Below are 14,016 nucleotides of genomic sequence, written 5' to 3'. Positions count from 1 at the left end.
ATCATAAAGTGGTGGGAAAAATTGCTCGTTCTGAGGAAATTATCTCCTAGCATATTAAGGGATTTTGTTTGCTTTTTGCTCTCTGTGCCAGGCTGCTGCCCTCCAAAATGACAAGGCTGGGAGGAATTATTAGTCTCTAACACATAAGGATGGCGCAGGGAGGGGATAAGCAGCAGCCAGTTCAGTGAATAGAAAAAAATTAGAATTATCTTACTCTTTTCAGTTTATTCCAATTCTGCATTTAATGAATAACAATGCTGTACTTCTGGTGTTTAAAGGAGAAATGTGCAGTCAACTTGGGAACCGTTTTAATCAAAAAGCAAGCATTAGACATAGGTACTGTTTGCCTTTGTTTGCACCATATTTACTTTCATTCCAACTTGCAAATTGATACATCTTCTAGAACACAGCTCTGCAACACTTTTAGCCCACCACGCTCCCTGGGTCCTGTCTCTTAGGAATAAGACACAACTCTCACAAAAGACAAAGAGAAGGAAAGAAAAAACTTAAACTATCCGATTCTTCCCACAGAAGAAAAAGGTCTACCTTGTAGTGATTAGCTGCCATGACATTAAAAAAAATACATAAATAGGTAAGTCTTAAGAAGGAAGCTTCAAAAGTCACAGCACATCCTGGGAAATCCTCTTTCATGTCTTATTACTTGGGTTTATTTCCTTCATAGTATTACCTATGCTATCAACAAGGTCTCCCAATTATTTAATGTGATTTATTTTGCTAATACTGAAGGGAGAGTCAGAAGACCACAGGCTGTAATGGGGAAAGAAGAGAAAGAAGGAAAACAGGCACATAGAGGCATTTTATTATTTACGTTGCATCTTGATCTCAGACAGGACTCATTTTCATTGTCTTTCAAAACTCATCATTATTTCACCCCTTGATCAAAAGCACATACATTCTGAAGAGGTCTGCAAGAGTAGGGGGTACAGGAGGAAGCAACAGAACTACAACCCATCTACCAGAGAACTCCGCCTCGTGATACCTCCGCACACGTGGGCCAACCGGATCTTTAACCTCTTATGAGAAATCCATATACTCATCCCAACCAATGCCGTACATACACCACATACCTGAGAAAGGTTAGTAACATTCTGGCTTGAAAATGACAATCCAGTCCAACTATGCTGATATTCATTATGAATTGTGCATATGCCTTTTGAATTACTGTTCCGCAGTATTACCTCTCTTGGTGACGGGGAGCTGGGGGAGAAAGCAGACAGTGCTGCCTCATGTCAATACTTTATACGTACAGGAGTAGCAGATGCAATGCAATAGCACTCGAGGGCCCATGGAGACCTGCAGCCCCCTGGGACCGAATCTCTTGCCCTGCGGAGCTGCTTCTGAAGGAATGCCTATGCCCGGCAGAGTCAGAAATACTGATCGGAGCCACTTTAAATCATCACTGATTAAAACAGGCTTGCTAACTGTCAGGAGTGCTCAGTTGTTAAGCAAAGGGGGGTTAGCAAATAAAGAATACAATAAAGAATACCCTAGAAATCTTAGCATTTGCAACAACAGGGATGGACCTAGAGGGCATTATGCTAAGTGAAACATTTAAGTCGGGGAGAGAAGGACAAATACCATATGATTTCACTTATATGTGGAATCTAAAGAGCAAAACAAATGAACAAACAAAACAGGAACAGACTCACAGACACAGAGAACAGACTGATGGTTGTCAGAGGGAGGAGGGGGGTTGGGAGGCTGGGTGTATAAGGTGAAGGGATTAAGAAGTACAGATTGGGGAGGGGGTCCAAACTGGTAGTTACAAAATAGTCACAGGGACGTCAAATACAGCACAGGGAATAGTATAGTCAACAATATTGTAATACCATGTATGGTGCCAGATGGGTATTGCAAATACCAGGGGGATCACTTTGTAAACTTTGTAATTGTCTAACCACTATGCCATACACCTGAAACTAATCCAAAAGGATGTTCAATGGAAACTGTAATTGAAAAACAAAATAAAGAAGGAATACCCCAGTGGAAAAGGCAAGCATAGAAACAGACACCCTGAGCCTTTGGGGGGCGGGGGAGGAAGGCTCGCATGGCATGCTGGTGTTTCAGTGATGGGGCGGTTGGGCCGACACAGGGCTCAAGTGCCGTTCCGACGACAGCCTTCTGCCTCCGGCACAGCCGCGAGTCCTACTTACGTCGAAGGGAGCCGAGCTCGACTGGGCGTTCTGACCGCACGGCTCCCTGAAGCAGTCGCTGAAGGGAAGGAGAAGACCCATGGCGAGGATGCGGGAGCAAAACTTCTCCGCCTCTTCCGGAGGTCCGTTCTCCTGCTGGCTGAACAGCTTCTCCAGCAGAGTCCGCCCTGCAGAGGGAACGGCGATTAGAAGGCGGCGCTGACAGGTCACCTGCCTCCGAGCTCTCCCGCAGGAGAGGACACGGGTAAACACAGCCAGGGAGCGGCAGCACAGTTGCCACGGCTACTGTCGTGTGCAGAGAGCGGCCTCTCCAACTCACGCAGAAGGAGAGGCCTGGGCTACCACATGAGAAAGGGCAGCTCTGGTTTTCCCTCCCATCCCCCCAAATACCTCCCGCTCCAAAAGAGGGTGGGCCACGTTAGGGGGCGCACATCTCCTCCTGTCTAAAGAAGGGCCCCAAGATTTGGGATGTCCCTGGCAAGCCTCCTTCCTAGGAAGCAGTGAGTCACCATCACTTGCTTAGGGAATGTCAGGGGAGTGACAATGACGGGGAGGGGCGGAGAAGAGGAGACAGGGGGGCAGGAGGGAGCTGACCAGCGAGAACAGCCACCCTGGAGACAAAGGTGACAGAGAGAAACTCAAAAACCTCTCCTATGCACCTCAGAAGCCTAATAGAGTCCAGACTTGTTTTGTTATTATCGCTCTAAAAGGGACAAGAGAAGAGAAGTGGCCGAGGACCTCAGAGGGCCCAGGTCCACCTGCTCCTCGGATCTCAGGGCTGGATGTACCTTGGACTCACCGAGAGAACGGAATGATGGAAGCGCCTAGGTTAACATGTCTTTGAACTGCCCCCTGGCACACACCTCCCTCTAAAGCGTGACCACCCTCAAGAGACCACACAGCCTCGTTAACCCTTGGGTCATCTGACCCCTGCTTTGCTTTCTCCCACCTCCATGCAATCTTCCTCGCATGCCCTCCTCAATTCCAAATGCATACAAGAAGCTGCAAACTGTAATTTCTTGGAAGCATTCCCCCTCAGTCTGTTGAGAGCTTGCTCCCAGATGTATTCTCTGTTGGACTCAAATATATTTTTATAAAAATTCTCTATGGGCTTGGACATTCTGACATTGGCACTGCCTTGGCCTAGTCAGCAGGGTTCAAAGGAAGCCCACCCTGGCCCACCCCACCGACCCAGACTCCCTGCTCGGTCCCAGCTGGGCCGCTTTGCTCCACCAGCTCCCTGCTTCTCATTGGATGAACTCAGGGGAGCTTTCTCTCAGAAGCCAAACTGACCTGCTTTAGGTAGAAGTTCCTGACTTCATCTGAGCTGTTCCTATGTGACTGCTTTTAATTGCAGCTTTTTAAAAATTGACTCAAGAAACATTAAAATTCACGTGGGTAATCACATCTCCAAGGTTCACAAGCCCTACAGTGGTCAGAGTCTAATCCGTGTGGGCCCTCAACTTGCAAGTGCCTACAGAAATGGAGAGATTGCACTAAAAATAGTATCAGCTTCAGATGGCTGAAGCCATCCTGCAATCCAGTTCCCACCTTGCTTCCTCCCGCCTTCCTATAATCTGCCTTCCATTCCCTCCATTCTACATACAAAAATAGAAGCTGCAGACGGCTATTCTAAGAAGCATTTTCTCAGTCTGTGGAGATCTTGCTTTTAGGTGTATACTGTTGGGCTCAAATAAATTTTCATAAAAATCCTCTACAGGTTCGGACATTCTTACATTGCCATAGCTACGGCCATAGTCAAGTTATTCAACCTCTCTTGGGCCTCAGTTTTCTCATCTGTAACTAGAAATAATTGTCCCCATTACCTTCTAGGATTGTTGTGAGGATAAAGTGAAATAAGCTTATAACAGAAGTGAACCTTGAGTGAAAAAGAGACCCAAAGAGAAGGGCTACCTGGGCTCAAATTTAAAAGCAGAGCCTAGTGGGCATTTCTAAACGGGGGTGGGGTGGGGGGGGGCTCTCATGCAAACCACACCCCAGAGAGAAGCCTGCCCTGAACTGCCTGCCTCTGCACTGAACTCCGTTCCTGCCATCCGAGCCAGCCCTAACTAATCTAGGAGTTCCTGGAATTGCATTTCAACCAATAGGACTGAGGCTTTCCCCATCCAATCAGAGTTCTGCAGTTATATCCCCATCAGTATCTTCACCAACCAGTCAGAATGGCTCCAATCTAACCAATCAGGGCAGTGCTTTTTGGACCGATCAGACTGTTGGGATTTGGACTTCATTTGCATGAGGATTATATTTGAATAACATTTGCATGAGGATAGACCAATCAGGGGCCAGGGGTGGGGACTTCTGTCTATAAAAGTCAGCTCCCCTCTGGCTCAGGGAGTGCACGTTCCCTTTCCACCGAAAACGGGAGGCTGGATTTCCGCTCTCCAGAAGAGGGCGAAGCAGACCAGGGCAGGACAGAGCAGGCCCATGCAAAGTGGGGCGGAACATGCAGAGCAGAGCGGAGCTGTCTAGCTAGAGAGAGGGCTCGCCTGACAGCTGCCTCCCCGCAGTGCCACTGTGCCCCAGGGCCACCGCACAGCCATGCTGTTCCACAGCCATGCTGCTTCCTAATGGAACTGAAACACTACTGAGCTGGTCTACAGCCATGTGGGTCTCACGGCGCTGCTACATCACACTCAGTGCTGTTTGCACTGAGTGACGTTTCCTTCTTCACCACACCCCCAGTGGGGGACTCCTGTTGGCTTTCAACTGCCCCCAATGGCCATCGGTTGACACAGGTTTAACATGGGGCCCCAAAATCGTCACCTGTTATTATTTTTATCAAGGTATGGCTCAAGGGCTTGGTACTTGGAAATGGGATACATAAAATTTTGGTTCAACAAAAAGGAAGAAAATCATAAGTAAATGATAAAATCATCACTATGTATCCATAGTCTAAAAGCATTAGAAAAAGTATGATTGTAAAAGCACTTGAAAAAGTAAAATAAGCAAGGCAAACACAAATTAAAATATCTTTAGCTAAGGCATTTTTATATGCAATAGATTTTAATTATTTCACTAAGGTAATATAATATTTAAGACTCTGCTTACTATGATTCCTATTTTATATTTTGGTTTTTTAAAGCTTTCGCTGGTTTACTAAATTTATTAAATTCATGTTAAAAATAATATGCATCCAATGCCAGTAAGGGAACTTACTAATCAATAATATTCTCCAGTTATTTCCATACTAACCCTGTCTCCCAGGCACACTTACATACCCTTGTTAATAAAGAGCATTACCTCCCTGGCTGGCGTAGCTCAGTGGATTGAGTGTGGGCTGCGAACCAAAGCATCACAGGTTCAATTCCCAGTCAGGGCATATGCCTGGGTTGCAGGCCATGGCCCCCAGCAACCGCACATTGATGTTTCTCTCTCTCTCTCTCTTTCTCCCTCCCTTCCCTCTCTAAAAATAAATAAATAAATAAATATTTTAAAAAATAAAAATAAAGAGCATTACTTTCATCACGTAGAATCAGCTTGGCAGTCCTGCACTGCCTATAAACGCCCCTTCCGCACTGCCAAGCAGAAATCACAGGGCAAGATAAACCTGGCAAGAGCAGCCAGAGGGACGCTGTGTGAGGACAATCTACCATCACAATGAATGCAGTGACCCTCTTGCACATGCAAGAAGTACACTCGCCCGTGCCTGCACTGGAGTTCTGTTGGGTGGATGAGCAGTGACACTATGAAAACTAGAAAAGCTCCCCTTTGGACAAAACTACACAAAGTCAAGTCATTTCCACACCTATTGTCGGCTTTGTGAAGCCCAGCAAGGATTAATCATCACAATCTCAAAGACACGAACTGAGGAATGAATGGGTTCTGGCACCTCCCTGAGCGGAAAGTGGCGGAGCCGAAACTGGGTGCACACGCCGCTCTCCTCATTTTTATTCCAAGGATCTTCCACCTCTGCGTGGGCCAGCAACTTTGGGAAAAGCTTCTGACCAACATTCTGTATTGAAATTTAAAAGAAATAGACCACGCGGTCTGTGCTCTGCGGGGACTAACAATCTAGTCACAATGACCAGCATTCAAGAGGGAACATTTTTAAAATGCAGGCTACTTGGAACATGCTATCTTAATTAAACATCCTTAGTGGAATCAGGGGGAGGGGAGAAGGCGGCCAAGATAAGATATAACAAAGCACTTAGGAGTCTATCATTTGCCAAAGAACATCCAAGGTCCACAATCACGAAGAAAACATGCTCCCTGTGTTTAATAAATGATAATATAGTAATGAGGGAAATGTTGGCAGGTGCTCTTGTAGAAGAGATGCAAAGTACTGGCTAAGAACTGGCCATAAAGCAGAGATCTGGCTCTTTCTCCATTTTCTGGAGACGACAAAGCTTCCAACAGGAGGAGAAACCATCAACACTAGAACCTTCCCACGCGGACAACACACTTCCCACTAGCTTTGATGAGGCACGTAACTTTCTGTTTTTATTGAACCCAAATAATAGTAACTTGTTGTTATTTAGTCAGTGACAACCCTCCATGTTCTGTATTTTAGAGCCAGAAGAAACCTTAGTGATTATTTCACTCAATCCTCTAATCTTGCCTGTAAAGAAACCAAGACCCCAATATTTCAGTAATATATCCCAGGTCACACACAGAAGAGGACAGAGTGTGAGTGTTGCATTGTTTTATTGTATCATTCCTATAGGATCATGTCCTAGAGTATCATTCACTTATAATCCTCTGTTTAAAAAGTATAGATTTTAGAGTTTGCCAACACATCATTGATTTTTCTCCCTTTGTGTATTTCTTTCAGTTGAAGGATGAAAAGAGTATAAGTGCGATATTTGAAAGGCATCAACGTAAGTTTTTCTTTCTTCCAAGCTACATATCTTGTGCACAATGACAATTAAACAGAAGTCCCATTATGTTACACTTTTTCTGATGTTATGGCTCAGACACATCTATCTAATAAACTTCCCCTGAATCCCATATTACCTATCTATTGAAATAAGAAGAAGAAATGAGGTTGTTGACGAGCACATGCAGAATTAGACAGTAATGGTAATTGCCTAAGTTTCACGTCAGCAAATACAGACATATCACATATAGGTGTCATCATATATTGATGACCTGTCCTAGATGAACAAGAAAAAAATCAGATAAGGCTAATTACAATCAAATAGAACGTAACATGTCTAGTTTCAGATCCAAAATGCTGCAAGTTTTACAGTAAGGGGGAGATGCTTGCTGGTATAGATATCTAGGGCTGTCTCCAGAAAAGACAGATAACTGGACAAATCATTAAAACACACGACACAGAACACACGAAGATAACTCAGCCCCGGGGCCCAGCTGCGGAGAAGCTGACCACAGCGTATGAAGGGATTCAGTGGAAAAGGAGGACAAAGCTCTGTCCCCTCTGGAGTAATCAGAACCCAGTGAACCTATAAATAGTACTGACTTAGACACTGCTGTTGGAAGCTCCCTTCCTCTGAGCACATTGGCAGGGTCAAAGTTCCAGGCAAGGAAGGAATACTGAGATGTTTTGACCTGTATACAACACGTGCCAACTGGGTGCACATTTGCTAGCTTCCTATCTGAGTCCTTCAGTAGCGTTTCTTGATCCTTGTTTTGAAGAAGTTGACTGCTCTGTGTGGTGAATCGGACTCATATTTGATGCATTTTTGCCACCGGACACACTGAGAATTTCTAGAAGACCAGTAAATAATGTGCTTGACATTATTTACAGCAAAATATCACAATAAGGCCAAGTATTAAAAAACTTACTTGCCCTGCTTGGTGTGGCTCAGTTGGTTGGAGCATCGCCCTGCTCACAGAAAGGTCACAGGTTCGATTCCCACCAGGGCACACACTTAGGTTGCACGTTCTATGCCCGGTCAGGGTGCATGCAAGAGGCAACTGATCAGTGTTTCTCTCTCATGTTGATGTTTCCCTCTCTCTCTCAAAATCAATAAATACATCCTCAAGTGAGGATTAAAAGGTAAAATTTAAAATTTAAAAAAATAATAAGTAAAACCTATTTGATAGATGGTGTTGAAAACATGGGCTCACTACAGGAGGTAAAACAAAACCAAATGCCTACATGATACCGTATACTCAAGGGGGCGCTAGAGAGACCAAAGGCTTGGGGAAGATACTTACGATATCTAAAGCTGATTCTATACGTTACGATTTCACTGATTCCATAGAACTGAATCCACTGCGGATTCTCACTGTGGGTTATCACTTATTTTATAGAATCTTGGAAGGGCTGAAGAAAAACATTCTAGAAACTACTCACCAAGCCACAGTGTGGAACGAGGCCACCAAAGAAGTAGCTGCCTGTTCTCTGAGCTAAGGTCCTGGGCTCGAGTGCACACACCCACGGCCACGATCAGGAGGCCTCATCCCCGAAGGTTCCCGAAGGTTCAGTGTTCCAGCCCGCCCAGAGCTGTGCCCCGCCACTCAGCTGCAGGGAAGCGCCACGCCCCACCCCGGTCTCAGGGAACCGCTGCCTGGACACTGGGTCCCTGGGACCTGCCCCAGCAGAAGCGGGTGGTTCTTCAGCTGGACTTGCAAGGGCAGACAACGGACGTTAGTCCTGGGTCTTGTGTGGGTCTCCCAAACCTGGCCCACACTCACCGAACCTGAACCACAACTGATACATAGCCTGCAAGGGCCTCTGGGAAATGTCACTTTCACATTAGTTTCCAGCACAGGGAAAGAGGGCCAGAGCGAGGACTGATGGCAATCCATCACACCCCTACCACAGGTAATAGAATCATACCAGGACCGCGCAAGGAACCCGTGTGAATAAACAAGAAAAATCAGTAAACCTCGTAGAAAAAGGTAAAAGAATATGAACAAGCAACTCAAAGATGGGTAAAACCAAACGGCTAAAAATACACGAAGGTTTTCTCAAAGGCTTTAGTAACAGATAAAATACAAAGCAAACAGTAAAAACGAGGAGGTATCACTTCCCACACCGGCTTGGTAAAATTGCAAAATGTAGATAAATACTGATGTTTTATGTTAATAGAGTACAAACTGGGGAAAACATTTTGTGCTAATAGGTAAATTAAGAAAATCTCCATTTTATGACCCAGCAGTCTCGGTGCTGAGTATACATCCGAGAGAAATTCTCACACAGGGCGGGGTTCCTCATCGGAGTGTTGCCTCCGGTTCATCCCGGAGCAAATGCTAAAATGGAAAGTGAGCAATGTCCACACCCGCCACATTAAAGGACTCGGGGAGTGGGGGGCGGGGTTGGGGGGGTGTGCAGTACTCACAAAGAATAAACGTGAACAGCGCCCCCTGGTGTTGCACAACCAAGCAAAGTTCTTACTCTCTGGAATATTACAGAGCAGTAAGAAGCAAAGAATTTGACAAATACATATAATTTTTTTATATATCGTATGTTGTGTGTGTGTGTGTATTTAACCTCAGGGCAATAAGGAATCACTGAAATGCTTCTAATCTGGAAGTGTCTAGTTCATCTTTGCATTTTAGATAGTTTACTCTCTTGCCTTGCAAGGAATTATTGGAGAAGAGCCCTACTGTGGGCAGGGAGAAGGTATAAAATCTCAATGTTGAGTGATCTGTTCCTAGAAATGCAGAAGCAATGGAAACAGAAATAGGAAGACTTAGTAAAGAAATACAGGGTGGGGCACGCTGGCTGGCGTAGCTCAGTGGATTGAGCGCAGGCTGCGAACCAAAGTATCTCAGGTTCGATTCCCAGTCAGGGTACATGCCTGGGTTGCAGGCCATGACCCCCAGCAACCACACATTGATGTTTCTCTCTCTCTCTCTCTCTCTATTTCCCTCCCTTCCCTCTCTAAAAATAAATAAATTAATTAATTAATTAATTAAAATAATACTTAAAAAAAAAGAAATACAGGGTGGGGCAAAAGTAGGTTTACAGTTCCAAGTACATAAAACAGTTTATTCTTGTATTACTTACTAATTATTATACTACTGTCCATATGAACAACTGTAAAGCCACTTTTGCCCCACCCTATATTTAAGAATCAAGAGAATGGAAAGACTAATTGATGTCAAGTTCAAGTATGAGAAGGGTAGAAGAATTAGGAAGATGGCGAGGCTGGACAGCAATGTCTTTATTGGAAAACCTGGAAGGAAAGTGATTACATAACAGAGCGAAATGCTTGCTCTCTCTGATGACCTTCAGGCTAACAGTGCCAGCTATAAATGTGCTAACTGACTATAGGAAGTTTGCTAGAGGCTTAAGCAGCCCCTTGTAAAGATCCCCTCTCCTAAGAGGTAAGAAATGCACACAAAGAAATGACTGTTTTTCAAAGATTTCCAGGAATCTCCAGAACCAGACTCAGATCCGCAAGGGTCAAGGAACCTACCAGGACCAAAGAGATTTAGGAATGTTGTGCCCTTCCTTGGATCTCCTCAGAGGCCCAGCTGTCCAAGGTCCAGACTCACCTCCTGCCTCTCTCCTCCTCCCTTCCCTTGACTCATAAATTCTGGGGTCTCTTAAGACAGATTTGCAGAAGCCAGAAGGTATCCCCATCTTCTTGAGCTAGGTCTTCTCAATCAGTAAACTTTTTCTTACTCCACACTCTAATGTGTTGAATATTGGCCCTTTTTTTTGAAGCATCAGGTACATGAACTTGTACCTGTAACACGTAGAGGGTGGGGAAAATAATGAGTATAGTTTAGACACAGTGACTCTCCTAGGCTCATGGCATGTAAGGACGATGTGCCCGGTGCCCAGGTGAGAGACTGGGCTACAGAGACAGACCCAGAGGTCTACAGGTAACCTTAGTTGGCAATGAAACCAAGAAGGCACAAACAGAAGGAACTTAATTGGTGACTCAGCCTTGGTTTGGCCTAAAGTTAAACTTAACGCCACATTCCCTAGCTTCTGTTATCCCAAAGCATACGGGAACAAAAATGATCTGTCAATTTAGACTCAAATGAGGCTCCTTAGAGAAATGATCCAAGTCAGACCTGAGAGGCGTCCCAGAATCACTTGTCACTTATAGCACATTTTCAGCCCAGATGTCTCTCCACCTAAATCTTCGCAGTTCTTACTCAGGCCTATATCCCGGATCCCACAGAGTCGACACACTTTCCGATTTTCTGAAGACCAAAATAGGGACAGATCAAACCGCACAGCCTGAAATAAAGTGCCGGGGCACTATCCAAACATTTTATGCCCTCAAAGCCACTGAAGAGCTCCGCAGGGACAGTGACAGAGAATGGGCTTGCACAACATCTTGGCTGGTTGCAAAATGCAGTACCTCCCGTAGAGAATCCCTGTGCTCAACCTCACCACCCCAAAGAGGCAGAGCTTTGTCTACAGCTTTAAAAACCAGGAAGAGGGAGGATGAGGAAGGGGCCAATTATCTACAAGTATATAGGTTAAAAATGAGGCACAAAAGCCTATCTCCATTACTTTTATTACTCTCTTAAAAGATAAAACTTGTGTGGAAAGACAGAAGAGACTCATTGTTTACAAAACTGCACAGAGCATTCGAATGCATTTATATGGGATCCAAAAATAGTTCTATGATAGTCCATTTGCTCCTTAATGAGCCTAAACAAGCTTTGCTTGTTTAAAGCCAAGGAAACTTTTTTAAAAAGGAAAAAACCTACCAGGCTCTTACAACCTTTTAACCTTCTAGCGTCTAAGAAATCTTTAATATTGGTGAAAACTTCTAAATGGAATATCATAAACTCATAAAAATTATTTGAGTAAGCATTTATAATAGGGAAAATTGAAAACATAACAAAAACCAATATGCTAACGTTTACTGGAAAAAAAGATAATTAAACGTACTACTTCAGTTGAGCAGTTTAAACTAAAAGGAAAAATGCAAAGTATAATCCATCCAAGAACAGCTGACTTACATCGTAGATAATAAATGTAAAAGGATTTGCTCAATGTATTTGTTGTCAGTATTAGAAACACCTCATACCCTGTCTGGCATAGCTCAGTGGATTGAGCGCGGGCTGCGAACCAAAGTGTCGCAGGTTTGATTCCCAGTCAGGGTACATGCCTGGGTTGCAGGCCATGACCCCCAGCAACCGCACATTGATGTTTTTTTTTTCTCTCTCTCTCTCTCTCCCCCTCCCCTCCCTCTCTAAAAATAAATAAATTTTAAAAATCCTTAAAAAAAAAGAAACACCTCATATACACTAAACCCTTGGGTCACACATTGTACAACACCGCTTTTCCCCTCCATACAGGGTCCAGCACAAATAACACCCCTTTTTATTACAAAATCTCTTACTGTAAAATCATAAGCATGTAATCCTGTAACACAGCAATATCACACGGAAGCACACCACATGACCTTTGAGGTGAAATGTTCAAATTAAAACTATGTTATTACACGCACACCATTACCCTACCAACAATGCTCAAGCAGGCCTTACTTCTGCTGGGCCCTAGCATATTACCATGAAACAGGCCAACAGTTCAACTTGAAACCAAGAGACTTCTTGATTTTGATTTGATTTGTGACTCTAGCTTTGGAAATCACGCGCTCTCGCTCTCTTTCTCTCTCTCTCTCTCAATCTGTCTCTCTCCACACCAGAGCCCTAGCCTTTCTCCTTGATAATCGTTAACCCCAGAGGCAGCAAAAGACAACAGCCCAGACCTAGTGGTCGATAGTGGTCACTGGGTCAGACCTCTGGCAAGCTAAACACAACACCTGAACCTAAGTTATGTTTCAGCCACTGAGCCCTAAGGTGCACCAACCCCCTGGCTACTTCCCCATGAGGCTGGGCAGAGGGTCTCTACAGAAGAGACCTCTGAACTGTCCTCAAGACCTGAGCAATAATGTATTACTCTTACCTCACCTCCAATAAGTCAGCTCCTAACGTGGGCCCAACCCCCACCCCACCATGTCATGTGATTGTGCCCTATAAAAGCTGTTACCTACATGCCAATGGGGAGTCAGGGCTTTCAGAACATGGGCTCGAATGTTCTCTGCACTGGCCAGTTCTAAAATAACAAACTCGTTTCTCTGCTACAAACCCCTTCTTGTGCATTTCTTTTGGCCAGTGCACGCAGGCTGATAAACTCACATACTGAGGTTCAATGACACACTCACCACACACAGTTACTACCTTAATGTTAAAAAACACAAAGAACTGAGTTCACATCAGATTAAGGCAGTCCGACCAACACAGATCCCCTTTGGCATTTATGAACCATTAATCAGACTCTCCAGGTCAAAACGTCGCTGCTCTCATTACAGATATGCAAAGCATCTTCACCCATGGTACAAATGGGTCCTCCCGAATTGGGGTTTTCTCCAGCTATAATAGCAAAGAGAAGATCGAAATATGCAGGATATCACTATTAGGAGAAAGGGTCATTGCTGGAAGCATTGCTTCTATAAAATTGCAGGGTTGGATGAGACTTGGAGGAACCAGCTTCCCAGCGAGACTGCATTCAGTTTGCAACCTGGGAAACTAGGGTCCTAAGAAGAAGCAAGAGAGTATGGCCCTGTCTTCCAAAAAATCAATAAGATACTTTATGTTTTTAATTTTTTTTAATTTTTTCAATTAGAATTGACACACAATATTATATTAGTTTCAGGCATACAACATAGTAATTAGGTGTTTATATAACTTAAGAACTGGTCACCATGATAAACCTAGTACCCAGCTGAAACCATAGATAGTTATTACAATACTACTGACTATATTCCCTATACTACAGTTTCTGTCCCTGTGACTATTTTGTAACTACCATTTTTGTGCTTCTCAATCCTTTACCTTTTTCACCCAACCCTCCCATCTGGAAACCCTCAAACTGTTCTCTGTATCTATGAGTTTGTTGTTTTGTTTATTTTGTTTTTGAGATTGCAAATATGATGTC

The 14,016-nt window shown here is 44.2% G+C and overlaps 1 protein-coding gene across 1 annotated transcript in view; it reads right to left on the bottom strand.

Moving 5' to 3' along the window:
- FMN2 (formin 2) overlaps window positions 1–14,016 on the bottom strand; it is a 272,338-nt gene that overhangs the window by 245,381 nt on the left and 12,941 nt on the right. Inside the window, 1 exon segment of the mRNA XM_036016163.1 lies at window positions 2,175–2,341. Coding sequence (XP_035872056.1) covers window positions 2,175–2,341 — 167 coding nt within the window.

Source organism: Phyllostomus discolor, chromosome 15 (assembly GCF_004126475.2).
Source record: "Phyllostomus discolor isolate MPI-MPIP mPhyDis1 chromosome 15, mPhyDis1.pri.v3, whole genome shotgun sequence".
NCBI lineage: Eukaryota > Metazoa > Chordata > Mammalia > Chiroptera > Phyllostomidae > Phyllostomus > Phyllostomus discolor.
Note: the sequence above shows the minus strand (reverse complement) of the source record. Positions and strands in the feature narration are given on the sequence as shown.